We start from the raw sequence: 14,623 nt of genomic DNA on the forward strand, positions 1-14,623 counted from the left end.
CCCCCGCGAGAGCGACCCGACCCGCCCCGCTCCACGGGCGGGCAGGCGGGCGGGCGAAGATAAAGAGGCCCGCATCCCGCAAACCCTAGCCCCCTCGCATATATTCCCCCGCCCCGCAGCCCCTGGTCACCCCTCTCTCTCTCTCACCGCAAGACCGGAAGGAGCGGAGCCGCCGAGCCGGGAAGAGCCACCACCCCATCTTCCTCGCCTCCGCTTCCGAAGGGTGAGTTCCTCCGCGCATGGCCGCCCACTCCCCTCCCTTGCTATTTCTGGCTTTGTGGCGAGCCGTGGTCGTCCGTGCTCGCGGCGTATATATAGATCCGCCTCCCCGTTGGTCGAGTAGATCCATTTGTGTTCGTTCCGCTTCGGTTCAACTCGGTCTGGCGCTAGTCTCGCGTCCTCGGTGATTAGATCCGTGCCTCCTTCCTCTCCGGTAAGGAGGATCTGCTGTTTGGTAACTCGTTGTCTCCTTTGTTCGTCAGATCTCATGTGTAGATGCCTGTTTTTCCCCGTCGTTTTGCGCGATCTGGTTTGTTGTCATCTGGATCGCGCCGGTTTTTTGGATCTCTGGATCCGGAAGTCGTTGGCCTTGTACGTCCAAGTCGGGGTATGCGATAAAAGAGGTCTTGTCTTTGTGCAATTAGATCCAGTCTTATTTTGTGCTACCTGATCTGTTGACCTGACGCGAGATGCCCCACATAGTGTTAAGACAAATGGAGTTTTTTACTCGGATGTTAATGTCAACAGATCTGATCTGTTTTTGTGCCTTTGTTTGTTTAGATGCAAGTAGATTTCTGTTGTACATCACATGCACCAATTGAAAGCCGTGTCTTTCCTCATGATTAGTTAAGATCTTTTGATGTTGTACCGTGGGTTTTAGTTCTCATGAAGTTGTTTCTGTTAATGATGCACTTTGACTCAGCTGATCCACCTGGATTAAACTTAATTTCAGTTTAGCATTATGTGCTGATTTTGCCAACCATGTTTTAATATCCCATTTGAGTATTTTCAAGCGGCTCAACTGTTTCCGTCAGCTTGCAATACTACTATGTTCATTAGTTTTGTTGCTAGTAGGGATTATCGGTAAATTTCCAAAATGTGTTTGTGACTGCTATTCATACAGATTAGGGCTAACCAAGTTGTAGAGATCACTTTGGTTCTCTAACCAAGTTGTAGAGATCACTTTGGTTCTTTATCATGTTTCTTATGGTTACAATTTAGTGTAAATGTTCGTTAATTACATCCTTGTTATTATATATCTATATGAGATAGTACGCTTTACCTGATTTGCTTGTTATTTCCTGGCTGTATGTTAGTTTATACACTGTTTCATAATTACATCAAGCTTGCTAACTTGTACTTTGGTTTGATTGTTGTTGCAGGTCAGAGATGGCGGACCGTGCTAACCACCCGTCTGTCATGCAGAAGTTTGGTGGACAGTTCCACCTTGCCTCCAGCTTCTCTGAGGGTGTTCGTGCTCGCAACATCTGCCCTTCTGTGCCATCCTATGAGAGGCGCTTCACCACAAGCTGCTACATGACTCAGAACCTTGGCATCAGTGTCCCCATGATGTCATCTTCTCCATTGTTTGCCAATGCACCACCTGAGAAGAAAGGTGTCAAGAACTTTGCAATTGACTTCCTCATGGGAGGAGTGTCCGCTGCAGTTTCCAAGACTGCTGCAGCTCCTATTGAGCGTGTTAAGCTGCTTATCCAGAACCAGGATGAGATGATCAAGGCTGGCAGGCTCTCTGAGCCATACAAGGGTATTGGTGACTGCTTTGGCCGCACCATCAAGGATGAAGGCTTTGGCTCATTGTGGAGAGGAAACACTGCTAACGTCATCCGTTACTTCCCAACTCAGGTATCCATCTCTTGTTGTTATGCTTATTTTCATTAGCTTTCATGGTCACATGATGGTAATGGTGTATGTTGAATGCCTTTTCTCAGTCTTTGAACTTCACATGAAATGCGGCATTTTACAATCTGTCTGTATTGTTATTTTCATCATCTGTTTGTCTTGTTTTTGAATGCCAGTTTTACAGCTGATGCATTTTAGGAGATAAAATTGAATATCTCTATTGTATCCAGAAATTCTAGTTCAAATATTTCGTTTTCATATGGCTGATGCTAGTTTTATGCACCAGAATTATTCTTTTGCTATTGTTTTCTTGTTCTAACTTAATCTAATTCATTGATGTCTTTTTCCTAGGCTTTGAACTTTGCATTCAAGGATTACTTCAAGAGGATGTTCAACTTCAAGAAGGACAAGGATGGTTACTGGAAGTGGTTCGGTGGCAACCTTGCTTCTGGTGGTGCTGCTGGTGCTTCCTCGCTCTTCTTCGTGTACTCCCTGGACTATGCTAGGACAAGGCTGGCCAATGACGCAAAGGCATCCAAGGGTGGAGGTGACAGGCAATTCAATGGCCTGGTTGATGTCTACCGCAAGACTCTCAAGTCAGATGGTATTGCTGGGCTTTACCGTGGATTCAACATCTCTTGTGTTGGAATCATTGTCTACCGTGGTCTGTACTTTGGACTGTATGATTCTCTGAAGCCCGTTCTCCTCACTGGCACTCTCCAGGTTTGTTCTAGTACCTTGCCACATTCCATTCTATTGTCAAATTTCTCTGTTTGTGTGACAGCCACTGACATCCTTGATCACCATTCACCTGTTTGCAGGACAACTTCTTTGCCAGCTTTGCTCTTGGTTGGTTGATCACCAACGGTGCCGGTCTTGCATCTTACCCCATTGACACCGTCCGCAGAAGGATGATGATGACCTCCGGAGAGGCTGTCAAGTACAAGAGCTCCTTGGATGCTTTCCAGCAGATCCTGGCGAAGGAGGGTGCCAAGTCTCTCTTCAAGGGTGCTGGTGCCAACATCCTCCGTGCCATTGCTGGTGCTGGTGTGCTCTCCGGCTACGATCAGCTCCAGATCCTCTTCTTCGGCAAGAAGTACGGCTCAGGCGGTGCCTAGAGGGGAAGAAATGATGACGAACAAGAGAAGTCTGTTCCCAGTCCTGCCCTTCAAGGATCTGGCGAACTTTTATCTTTTTAACGTTGGAAGGCAATAATTTCTGTAGAGGGTGGATTTTCCCAACATTCGTTTTTGGTGGAGGCATCGAACTCCAGAGGTTGTCGTAGGTTGGCGGCAGCGTTCTCAAAACATTTACTATCATAGGGGTTGAGTTTGAGTTCGAGTATGTGCCCTGAATCGTTACTGGGCAATTTTCCTTAAATACATTGTCCTCCAATCCTACTGAGATTATTATGGTCCAAGTTTATGCTGTTGGTCTTGACATCCTATTTCTGTTTGCATTTTTAGTTTATGCTGTTGCTTTGCCTGTTCATAATTCTTATTGATTTGCCTGTGATTCTTGTTTTACTTGCTTTGTCTGTGAGATTCTGATTCGTGTTAGTACACTGCCTCAGTTCCGAAATGTAGTAGTGCGTAGCCAAACATCACAAACTTTGATCAAATTTGCGCAACATTTACATCGTATCATTAACAATAATAAGTATTTTCATGTTAAATATATTTCGTGTTGTAAGTATAAATAGTTTTAAAGTTCTGGAAATTTTTGACTTTAAAAAAAAATATGCTTTTGTTGGTTTTCTCTCTTCCTGTTCTCCCTTTACATTTGAATATCTCTTGCGAAAACAAGACGTGTACCATCATCTTTTGCTTCTCTACGCCATAAGTGATTTGAAAATGACCCATCTAAGGTTTGAATTCTATGGTAGTTTGATTCCCAGGATTGGAATCCTACGGGATTTGTTCACAAGGAACATCAGTTTTTCTGTGACACAATCAAACAAACTTGAACATATTAAGGATTGAATCATTTGTAGAAAATCTAGCAGCCACTTCAACCTTGAAAGAAAATCATATGTTTTTCAGTGTTTTTTGTGACACCATCAAACAAACTCAAATCTCCATTCCTTTCCTAGTGTATTTTTTTTGTTCTTGTTTCCAAAATTTGCATTTCGTGACATACATCTACGCGACTTGTTAGAGATTGTTCTATAGACGATGTAGACGAAAAAATAACGAACTTCTGCATCTCTGAGGTCTAAAAGAACTTTTCTAGTAGATGATGCAGATGTAAAAAAATATATATCTCCGCCTTTCGAAGATATAAATTAAAATACTTCACAGTGCAAATATACATCGTTCACCTATAGGAAATGTAAAAACAAAGACCGCACGCTAACTGTCCAATAGATTTCATTTTTCTTTTGTTCGCCCGCCCGACGTTCGGGCCATGGCCGACCTCGTCGCCTCCTCCGCCGCAGCCGCTCATCTGCTGGGGCCTTCGCTGACACGACTACCGTCGGTTATCCGTCGTCGCCCTGGTTTTGCCCTACCCCAGCCGATCGCCGTTGCGGTTGCTGTCCCATTGCCAGATCTGACCGCTCCATCGCCACCGCCTCCGGTTCGTCGCTGCCTGCCCAAATCGGCCTAATTGACCGCTTCTCCGCCGTCGAATCACCGCCGTGCTGCTGATCTGAGCTCCCCTCGCTGCCCCCAGGTTCGAGCCGCACACACGCCGCCCCTCCGACGCTCCTCTCTCTGCCTCGAATTGCCGCTCCTCCGCTGCTGCACTGCCGCTGCTTCGCCGCCCTGATTCGCGTTGCCGCCGTCCCGATTCACCACCCCCGCCGCCCCTCCGCCACCCCACCACTGCCCAGACGCAGCCACCCCGAATCGTGCCGCGCCGCCGCCGTCCCCACTGCCGCCGCCGATTAATTTTTACATTTGCAGTTTGCATTTTCTATTGGAGTTGCTCTTTTATATCTCCGTTTTGCATCATCTGCTGGAGTTGGCGTTTTTTCAAAGATGCAAAAAACACTTTTTAAAGATATAAATCTCGTGTTTTACATCTTTAAATTTACATATTTTATTGGAGATGCTCTAAGCGGACCGAACCAAGGACTTCACTTACGAAACGATGAAAAATTGTGCAGCGGGTGCCATGGTGGAGAACACTTTGTCGCTGGTGCAGGTGTAAGACCGTGAACAATCTGACGAGCGCGGCTTCAGCTACTAGACGATGAGAGGATATCCAACGACCAGCCTGCCAAGAGGCCAACGCCCGCCACACGCTCCCACCCTGACCTCGGCGCCGCCCGGCCGACCCGAATGGCGACTCTCTCCGCCCCCTTGCTCCGTTCCCACCACCGTCACCTCCCCGTCCGCTCCTCGCCGCGCCGCTGCCCTTCCGCCGCCTTCCCGCGCGGGTTCGCTCCCCTCGAACCCCTCTCCTCCCGCGGGCCCTCACGCACCGCCGTCCGCTCCGCCTCGACCTCGGCAGCGGCACCGGAGGCCGCCGAGGCAACGGGAGGCGCGGCCCCGAGCGAAACGGCAGCGGAGGAGGAGGTGGTGGAGGCGCGCGTCGTGCTCCCCACCAACGAGTCCTCCGAGAACCTGCTGCGCATCCGCCACACCGTACTGCTCCTGCCCTCCATTTCCCTTCTTCCTCCGTGCTTCTACTGCCATAATTGCAGCTGTTTCAGCCATTCAGTTTCTTATCGTTCGATGCGTGTTGCTGACTTGATGTTGGCTGATTTTGTGTTCAGTTAGTCAGCTTTGTTACTGTCCCCAACTGTAGCAGTGTTGGTTAATTTCTGTTGCATGGTTGCTCGCTGTTGCAGTGTGCCCATGTCATGGCGATGGCCGTCCAGAAGCTGTTCCCCAACTCCAAAGTGACCATAGGCCCCTGGATAGACAATGGCTTCTACTACGACTTCGACATGGAGCCCCTCACGGATAAGGACCTCAAGAAGATCAAGAAGGAGATGGTGAGCATACATTGGTTACATTTGATCACAGATTGGATTTCTGAGTGTCGAGCGAGGGATTTAACTTGTTTACCATGGTATGTTGGTAGGACCGAATCATTCGCCGGAACCTTCCATTGGTGAGGGAGGAGGTGTCCAGGGAAGAGGCTCAAAAGAGGATCCAAGCGCTTAACGAGCCATATAAGCTGGAGATTTTGGAGAGAATTAAGGAAGAACCCATCACAATTTATCACATTGGTAAATATTATAGTTTGGTATCAGCTTACTTCTCCGATGCTTGTTATTTGCTATTACTGAATACTGATCGGTGGATTTTATGTACTTGCTGCTGTGTCATGCAGGAGAAGAGTGGTGGGATCTGTGTGCTGGCCCTCATGTTGAGTCCACTGGCAAGATACAGAGAAAGGCTGTTGAGCTCGAGTCTGTTGCTGGTGCTTACTGGAGAGGTGATGAGAATAATCAAATGCTACAAAGGATATATGGGACTGCATGGGAGAGTGAAGATCAATTGAAGGCTTACATCCACTTCAAGGAGGAGGCCAAGCGCAGAGACCATCGGCGACTAGGTCAGGACCTTGATCTGTTCTCTATACAGGTATGATCTTACATTCTTACTTCTAACATTTACTTAAGAAACCATCTGAGTAATCCCTTAGTAATTGAAGCATAGCCTCAAGTTTCCTAGTGTCCGACAGTATTGGACTTCACCATTTTGTTGACCCCTAAAAGTTCAATGGCATCATGCTAGCATTCATGCTTGCAAGGAAGTGACCACCAGATCCAACCAAAGTAATTAAATGATATTACCACACCATGTGATATGAAGTGATCCCTTCGCTCTGTCTGGCCTAGCAGTGGGTCTTATTTTGACAACACATCTGCATTCACAGATATTTGCTGTCACTGTCAATTCTATATCAATTTTATTACTTTGGCATTGGCATCCAGACCCGACCTCTGTAAATACCTTGCTATCTGTGCGTATGTGGTATTCTGTTTTTGGTAATAGTGACTGTAGCCAATCAACTTTTAACAGGAAGATGCTGGTGGGGGTTTAGTATTCTGGCATCCAAAAGGTGCTATCATCAGACACATTTTAGAAGATTCGTGGAAACAAACTCACCTGCAACGTGGTTATGATCTATTGTACACTCCACATGTTGCGAAGGCTGATCTCTGGAAGATCAGTGGACATATAGATTTCTACAAAGAGAATATGTACAACCAAATGGATGTAGAAGATGAGCCATATCAACTTCGGCCCATGAATTGCCCTTACCACATCTTGGTATACAAGAGAAAGCTACAATCATACAGGGATTTACCCATCAGAGTGGCAGAGCTTGGAACTGTCTACAGATACGAGCTCTCTGGTGCTCTGCACGGGCTGTTCCGCGTAAGAGGGTTCACACAGGTATTTCCTTGATTCCGAATTTGATTTTGTCTAATTGCATGACGATGTTTTCCTGTATTCTGCAACCACCAGATAAATATTGAACGTTATGCAAGGTTTTGTGTTTTCTGAGATGACATATGATTTGTTGTACTTAGGCATTTGTTCTTTTCTAGAAGCGTTCTGCATTTATTCTTCATTTTCTCTGGACTATTTCCCACATTGTTATCTTAACTAGCATGGATGCTTAAGTAAAGGCATTGTTCAGTAATTCCCTAGGTAGACCTTTTCTTGTGCCCTATTAAGAAAACGTGGAGGCCCCGACTCACAGTTATGTATGTTATATGATTTTGTTAAAATTATGCCCACTACTCTGACATTACTAACATGGGCTGCTCTAGGTGTCTGCAACAAGTTTTAGACCATAAAAATATCTGTCAAATGTTCATTGTAAAAATATATTAAAATATGTTTATTATGCAGGATGATGCCCACATATTTTGTCTCGAAGACCAGATAAAAGATGAAATTAGAGGAGTTCTTGATTTAACTGAAGAAATACTGGGGCAGTTTGGCTTCCGGAATTTTGAGGTAAACCTTTCAACCAGGCCAGAAAAATCTGTTGGCAGTGAGGACATATGGGAAAAGGCAACAATTGCTCTGAAAGACGCACTAGATGATAAAGGATGGGGATACACGGTTGATGAAGGGGGAGGTGCTTTCTATGGTCCAAAAATTGATTTGAAAATTGAGGACGCTCTTGGAAGAAAATGGCAATGTTCCACCGTGCAGGTAAGTTATATTTTTTTCTACAAAGAATAAGCAAATTCGTGGATTTTCTTCGAGGGAAAAGGGCATATAACATCATTCGTTTTTCATATATTTTAGGTTGACTTCAATTTGCCTGAACGGTTTGACATCACTTATATTGACTCGCATACTGAGAAGAAACGGCCTATCATGATTCATAGAGCCATCCTTGGGTCTTTGGAGCGATTTTTTGGCATCCTCATTGAAAACTACGCTGGTGATTTTCCACTTTGGCTTGCTCCAACCCAAGCCCGTATTCTGCCTGTCACAAACAATGAGGTTTGCTCCCTCTACCTTGCATTAGTTTCACTTGTTAAACCAATATTTTTACCTTGTACTGTAGTAGATTTGTGCGAAGTAAAGAAGGTACTACTACTTTATATCTAGGTGACCCTAGGCAGGACAACAACATACTTTTATTTGTTATTTGCATGGCACACACATATCAGATGCTTGATTTTTGTTAGCATCACTGACGAATCCATGACATGTTTCAAAATTTCAGTTGCAGTACTGTAATGAGGTGGCTTCAGAGCTGAAATCGAGAGGTATCCGCGCCGAGGTATGCCACGGCGAACGTCTGCCGAAGTTAATCAGAAACGCCGAAACACAAAAGGTGCCGCTCATGGCGGTCGTTGGCCCCAAAGAAGTCGAGGCCAGGACGCTCACCATCAGGTCCCGGCATAACGGGGAGATGGGCACCATGCCCGTCGACGATTTCATCAGCAAAATCCAATCGGCCGTTGCTGACAAATCTTCCCTGTAGATATCCCAGTCTGTTAAAACTTCAGTTCATATCGTAGAGCAGTAGATCTTCTGCTGCACATACACCGTACAGCGCCCACCGGAGTGCTTCCGACGAAACCGAGCGACGGAGGTCCAACAATTTTGTGCAGAATTGCCATCACGACACACTATATAGTCAGCAACAGAAGCCCAGCATTCTTGATTGTACATAGTTTGTGACCAGACCACATTTCAGTGCAAGTTTTCAGCTAGACCTTCTTGCAGCTCCTTATACAATCACGTCGATAATATTACAGAAATGATGCGACTGCAATCTGCACTGCACCTGCACATCATTGGCATTTCATGAATCTCCAGGCAGCGGTGATCTTGATTAGACGGGCGAAACCCAGCAGGATGGATGCGCGGGCGCATTTGCCGCGACGTTTGCCTGGTCGGCAGACAAACTGTAATGGCCACTTGCCGCTGCAGAGCGAGCAATTGTGTGCGGTGCTGAGTCGTTAAGTCGTGCCGCCGAGATGAATTGGTCTGTCTGCGCCTGTGAGGCGGGGGGCCCCGACCCGATTGATTGGGGCGTCACTCGCTGCGGGTGGGAGGGCGTTGTGCGGATCTATGATTGGAGCGTGATGGACGGACCGAATTTTACCGGGCAAGTCCGACAACACCTGGGACAAAAACCTGCAGGCTGGAGGACACTGGGATAGGTAACTTCTCCACCCCAGTCCCAGATCAGATCTTCACTTACCCCGCGGCGTCCGTAAAAGATCCAGCGGCAGCATAAAAGTGGTGGGACCACGTAGCAGAGGAGCGCATGCTCATACACACAAGAAATAACTCAATTTTACAGAGCCGTCATCTTCCTGGGTGGAAAAGATGGAGAAACGTGAATTACCTCTAGAGATAAGAGGTAAAGCCTTTTCAGCTATTTGTAATTCGCGATTTAATCATGAGGCGCTGCACTTCTAATGTCAGGATTGCTAAAGGGAAAATTAATTGCGTAAGAAATGAAGAGACCGTAGATCTTTAGACAGAAAGGCATTCTTCCTTGTAGTATTAAATAAATCAAAAGCCCACATCGAATTGAGCAAGTTTGCTTGGTTTGCCAGCTTACAAATTATGCGCGGCACCGTTTTTCGGTTGCATTCACAGCAATGCTTTTCTTTTTCTTTTTGAGAAACACAGCAATGATCCGTGAGATACGGAAAAGAAAAAGGCCCATTAATCTGCACTAACTCGACTACATCTTTTTTTTAGCAGGAACTCGGCTCTATCTACGAGCAGGGGTTCTCAGTTCTCACACATGATCGACAATAAAACGCCCCAACTAACGCTGGTGGTACAGTTGTACCAGCGCGCGCCGTGCCGTGCCGCGAGCGGGAGGGCTTCTTCCGTCGTGACCATCACGTCGCCTCCACCACTCCCCTGGTCTCCTCCCTCCCTCCACCACCACCCTCGCCCGCAGAGGAATTAAAACCTCCTTATCCTCTCTGGCGCGCTGCTGCCATTGCACCCCTAGCTGCCTGGATCCAACCGTCCCGTCCCTCGCCCCTTCCCTCTCTGATCCGTGCGCTCTCCTTTTGGAGCCTTGCGCCGCGCCCCTTTCTCCCTGTCCCAATCCGCTTCGACGTCCCTCCTCTACCGGCGCGTTCTCTCCTTTTGGTGCCCCCCAGCGAGCGAGCTCTCGGTGCCCGTGCCACCGCCCCTTTTGCCACGCTCTCCTCTTTTTGTCTCCACCTTCTTGGCTAGCCGTTGAAGGGGCAGCCATTGTTGCGCAGCCGGTGAGGTGAGCTGAGGAGGATGTCGTCCGCGGTGGAAGCCATCTCCTGCTCCAAGGTCGCCGACATCGCCGCGGCCGGGCCTGCGGAGGCCAAGGAGTGCGCGGCGGCGGTGGCGGAGCACGGCAACGGCAACGGCGGGGCCGGGGACGCCGCGGCGACGAACGGGAAGAAGTGCGGCGGCGACGTCGCGGCGCCGCCGCATTGCGGCAAGGGCGTGGAGGAGGAGGAGGACGAGGACGGCGAGAAGGTCCCCGAGCACATCGACCTCGGCCCTATCCTCAGCATCAAGGACCAGCTCGAGAAGGACAAGGTAACATGTCAGCATGCGCCGCATTCTCGTGCCTGAATTCTTCTAGCTGCCTGCCGTCGACCGATGGATGGATCGATTGATGCGTCTCCTTTCTCCATGACATTGTGCAGGACGACGAGAGCCTGAGGAGGTGGAAGGAGCAGCTGCTCGGCAGCGTGGATTTGAACTCCGTGGGAGGTAAACCTCTGCAACCATGCAAGAACTTCTCGTCCGGGCAGATCGATAATTGCTCGCGTTCAATTTGCCCCGTCCTCGTGAACCCTGCGTAATGGCGGGCAACACCACCAGTACCAGTACGTGTACGTAGGACACCGGCACTTGCGCAGTTTGGCATGTGAGCACCGCCGTGTTCCGTCGTCAACACGCACTGCCCCGTGAACCCATCCGTTGCTTTCCGTGCTTAATTATAGAGCGTTTTCACGACTCCGTCTGTGCACCGGCCGGCCGGCCGGCCGTAGTGGTACTACTCAACAGTAGAACTGGAGCGGGGAAAATTTTAAAAGGTGGTGGGCTCCGTTGGCTAGGTCGTCCGGCCTTGTCCTTCCGTGCTAATCATTTCGTAGGGAAAAAACAGACACATGGAGCCCCCCGTTTTCTCGAATGCACTGGTCTGGTCGGTCCCCGTACGTTGCCGTGCATGGTTGAACTATTGTGCCTTCGCCATTGACGATATGCGTTCAGAGTTTTCAGACTTCAGATACAGGGTAGTAGTACTGATCGTAGTGCCTTCTTGCTGCCCTGAAAGTGATGCATCCCGGGAATAATGCATGATTTGTCGTGGTGATAGCCAAGTCTTTGTGACTTTTGGTCCGATTATGCCCAACACGTCTTTGCAGGGCATAATTGATGGGAGGCAGCCTTGTTTGTCTGACATAACAGCATAAACCGTTAAGCACGTTGTTCATGTTTTTAGGAAGGCATTTCTAACATCAGAATTTAGAATTCAAAACGATCCGTTATTTGATGGGAGATTTCGATGTGAGATTTGAATGCACGGTGATTGATTGATTGACTGGTGCAGAGACGCTGGAGCCGGACGTGAAGATCATGAGCCTGTCCATCCAGTCCCCGGGGCGGCCGGACATCTTCCTGCCGCTGCCGGTGGAGCCCACCAGCGGCAAGGGGGTGTGGTTCACCCTCAAGGAGGGCTCCCCGTACAAGCTCAAGTTCACCTTCTCCGTCAGCAACAACATCGTCTCCGGCCTCCGCTACACCAACACCGTCTGGAAGACCGGCATCAAAGGTACTAGTAGTAAAAACGAATGAAACCGATTCACCAATTCTCTGCTTGCAGTTAACGAATCGTGATGGTTTTGCTGGTGCAGTTGACAGCACAAAGGAGATGCTGGGCACGTTCAGCCCGCAGCCGGAGCCGTACGCGTACGTGACGCCGGAGGAGACCACGCCGTCCGGGATGTTTGCCCGGGGATCCTACTCTGCCAAGACCAAGGTCGGTAATCAAACGATGATCGAGTTTAATTGTTCAGAGATGCACTGCAGGATTCAGAGGTCTGACGGTTCGACGTTTCTCTCTATCTTTGGCAGTTCCTGGACGACGACCGGAAGTGCTACCTGCAGATCAACTACACCTTCGACATACGCCGGGAGTGGCCGTCGTCAAGCTGAGCCTTCGTCCAGTCCGGTCCGCCGCCGTGTACAAGTGAGACGTGCCTGCCTGCCTGCCTTGGTTACTACTGCTGCCGTTGAAGCAGACTGGTCTTTGTTTCGTTTGCGTTTTACTACTACCTGTTTTTTCGTGGTTGCCCTTAGGGCTATTGTCTCCTGTGCGTCTGTGTAAATTTGGTTCGGTTGATTGTACGTCGTAGAGGCCATTCGTCTGTCCGCGTGTGTGTTTGAGCTTTGCCAGGGTCTGTTTTGAAGAACGAACTGTCATGTTGAGTTCATGTATAATGCACCAGAGCAACGCGGCTGCGCGCACTTCGTGTAATGCTCAAGAAAGAAAGAATATCTGCCACTCACATTCTGAAGGTTGGGATTCATCTTCTGACCTGCGACTTTTGTTTGTCATGTGTAAGTTGCCGATTGCCTAACTTCCACATGGACATGGTGGTGCGCAGCGCACACCGGAGACCGGCCGGATTGTGTGCCTGACGGAAGGGATTTCGGGCCGGCCGCCGGAAAGCCGAGAGCGACGAGGCAATGCCCGGGTCGTCGCCTGTGGGTGGCTGTAGCGCGACGATTCTCCGCAACTTGGTAAAATGGGTGCCCGGCTGTTCCTTGTTACTACTTCCATCGGCCACTACCACAGGAAACTCGAGATCGGCGTGGAGGTGCTCGCCCTCGCCATGCGATTCCCGGTGTGGGAAATCGGACGAACTTTGTGGCATGTTCGTTTTGGCACCTCTCCCTCCTCTGCTCGGCTAGTATAATGGTCTATAGCTGGCCAAACGGGCCGGGCCAATCAGGCCAGCGCACGATCACGCCGGCACGGCCTGCTCGTCGTGCCTGGCACGCAGCACAACTTGGGTCATGCCTGGGCCTAGAGACTGGGCCTGACACGCGGGCCGGCACGGCATGGCCCGTTTAGTATTTTTATTTTTTTCAGAAATTTACATATACATAATATGACCTAAATTACAGCACAATAAGCTTAAAATACAGTCCAATAGGCTGAAACATATGTGGCCTAGTGTGCTAAACGTGCCACGGGTCGGCCTGTTTAATAACCAGACCGTGCCTAGGCCGAGGAGTGGCACACGTGGGCCGGCCCGGCCCGGCTACTAAACGTGCCAGCTCTGTAATGGTGCTCTTGGTTATAGCGATCACACTGGCGCACATTGGACTGTTTTGCTAAAGCACGTCCTTCGCCTCCAGCTGAATCTCTGGATCGATAGCTCCATGAGGCGAGCACCCCTATTCCCCGCCTACAGCGAGTGTAACTCGTGACTCGCTTAAGGGGGCGAGCAATATACCCACGCGCAAGTGAGGCTGAAGCCTGTTTTTCTGTGTTTTTACAATTTCTGTTTCTGTTTTTGTTTTATTTTGTATTTTGTTTATACATTAAAATACTTTAAATATATATGTACAAAACTGCACTTTAAAAACACATAAAAAATATTTAAAAAATGTTGAATAAATATTAGAAATCTTAAAAAAGATTTTGAAAATGTTGAATAATTATTAAATAATTTTCAACGAGTACATGAAAAATGATGAACAAGTATTTGAAAATGTTGACTATTGATAATGTTGAAACATTATTTAAAAATGTTGAATACGTACTAAAAATGTTAAACAAGTATTTGAAAAATATTGAATAATTATTAAATAATTTTGAGCCAGTATTTGAAAATGTTGAACAATTATATGAAAAGTGTTCAATAAGTATTAAAAAATGTTGAAATAGTATTTGAAAAATCTTGAATAAGTATTAAAAATGTTAAACAAATATTTGAAAAATATTGAATAATTATTAAACAATTTTGAGAGAGTATATGAAAAATTGTGAACAAATATTTGAAAATGTTGAATAAGTATTTAAAATGTTGTACCATTATTTGAAAAATACTGAACATGTATTTGAAAAATATTGAACAAGTATTTGAAAAATGTTGGACAAGTATTTGATTTTTTTGAACATGAATTTTGAAAAAATATTGAATAAGTGTTCGGACAGTGTTGAACGTGTATACACAGAATGTTTATCACTTATTAGAAAATGTTTTGGACATATACAAAAAAGTAGAGGGAAAACGAAAACAAACATAAGAAAAAACAAAGAAATAGAGACAAAAAAACCCCAAAATAATGGAGAAGGAAAA

At 47.4% G+C, this 14,623-nt stretch overlaps 1 protein-coding gene and 1 pseudogene across 3 annotated transcripts; both read left to right on the plus strand.

Moving 5' to 3' along the window:
• LOC123128206 (ADP,ATP carrier protein 2, mitochondrial-like) lies at positions 1-3,300 on the plus strand. Of its 2 annotated transcripts, none has more exons than XM_044548146.1 (4): positions 1-223; positions 1,383-1,863; positions 2,212-2,583; positions 2,682-3,300. In XM_044548146.1, the coding sequence occupies exons 2-4, from the start codon at positions 1,390-1,392 to the stop codon at positions 2,976-2,978; spliced, it is 1,143 nt and encodes a 380-aa protein (XP_044404081.1). In that variant the 5' UTR covers positions 1-223; positions 1,383-1,389; the 3' UTR covers positions 2,979-3,300. The 2 variants fall into 2 exon arrangements, with proteins under 2 accessions (XP_044404081.1, XP_044404080.1); XM_044548145.1 differs by having other exon boundaries at positions 198-433.
• A 1,760-nt stretch (positions 3,301-5,060) lies between these two features.
• LOC123128207 (threonine--tRNA ligase, chloroplastic/mitochondrial 2-like) lies at positions 5,061-12,820 on the plus strand (annotated as a pseudogene). The gene is made up of 16 exons (XR_006462973.1): positions 5,061-5,450; positions 5,657-5,803; positions 5,893-6,040; positions 6,145-6,398; positions 6,840-7,217; positions 7,680-7,988; positions 8,085-8,285; positions 8,512-8,681; positions 9,131-9,134; positions 9,299-9,457; positions 9,601-9,750; positions 10,743-10,841; positions 10,952-11,018; positions 11,863-12,084; positions 12,167-12,291; positions 12,387-12,820. The product of XR_006462973.1 is annotated as a threonine--tRNA ligase, chloroplastic/mitochondrial 2-like (transcript).
• The last annotated feature ends 1,803 nt before the right edge of the window (positions 12,821-14,623 follow it).

Source organism: Triticum aestivum, chromosome 6A (assembly GCF_018294505.1).
Source record: "Triticum aestivum cultivar Chinese Spring chromosome 6A, IWGSC CS RefSeq v2.1, whole genome shotgun sequence".
Classification (NCBI taxonomy): domain Eukaryota; kingdom Viridiplantae; phylum Streptophyta; class Magnoliopsida; order Poales; family Poaceae; genus Triticum; species Triticum aestivum.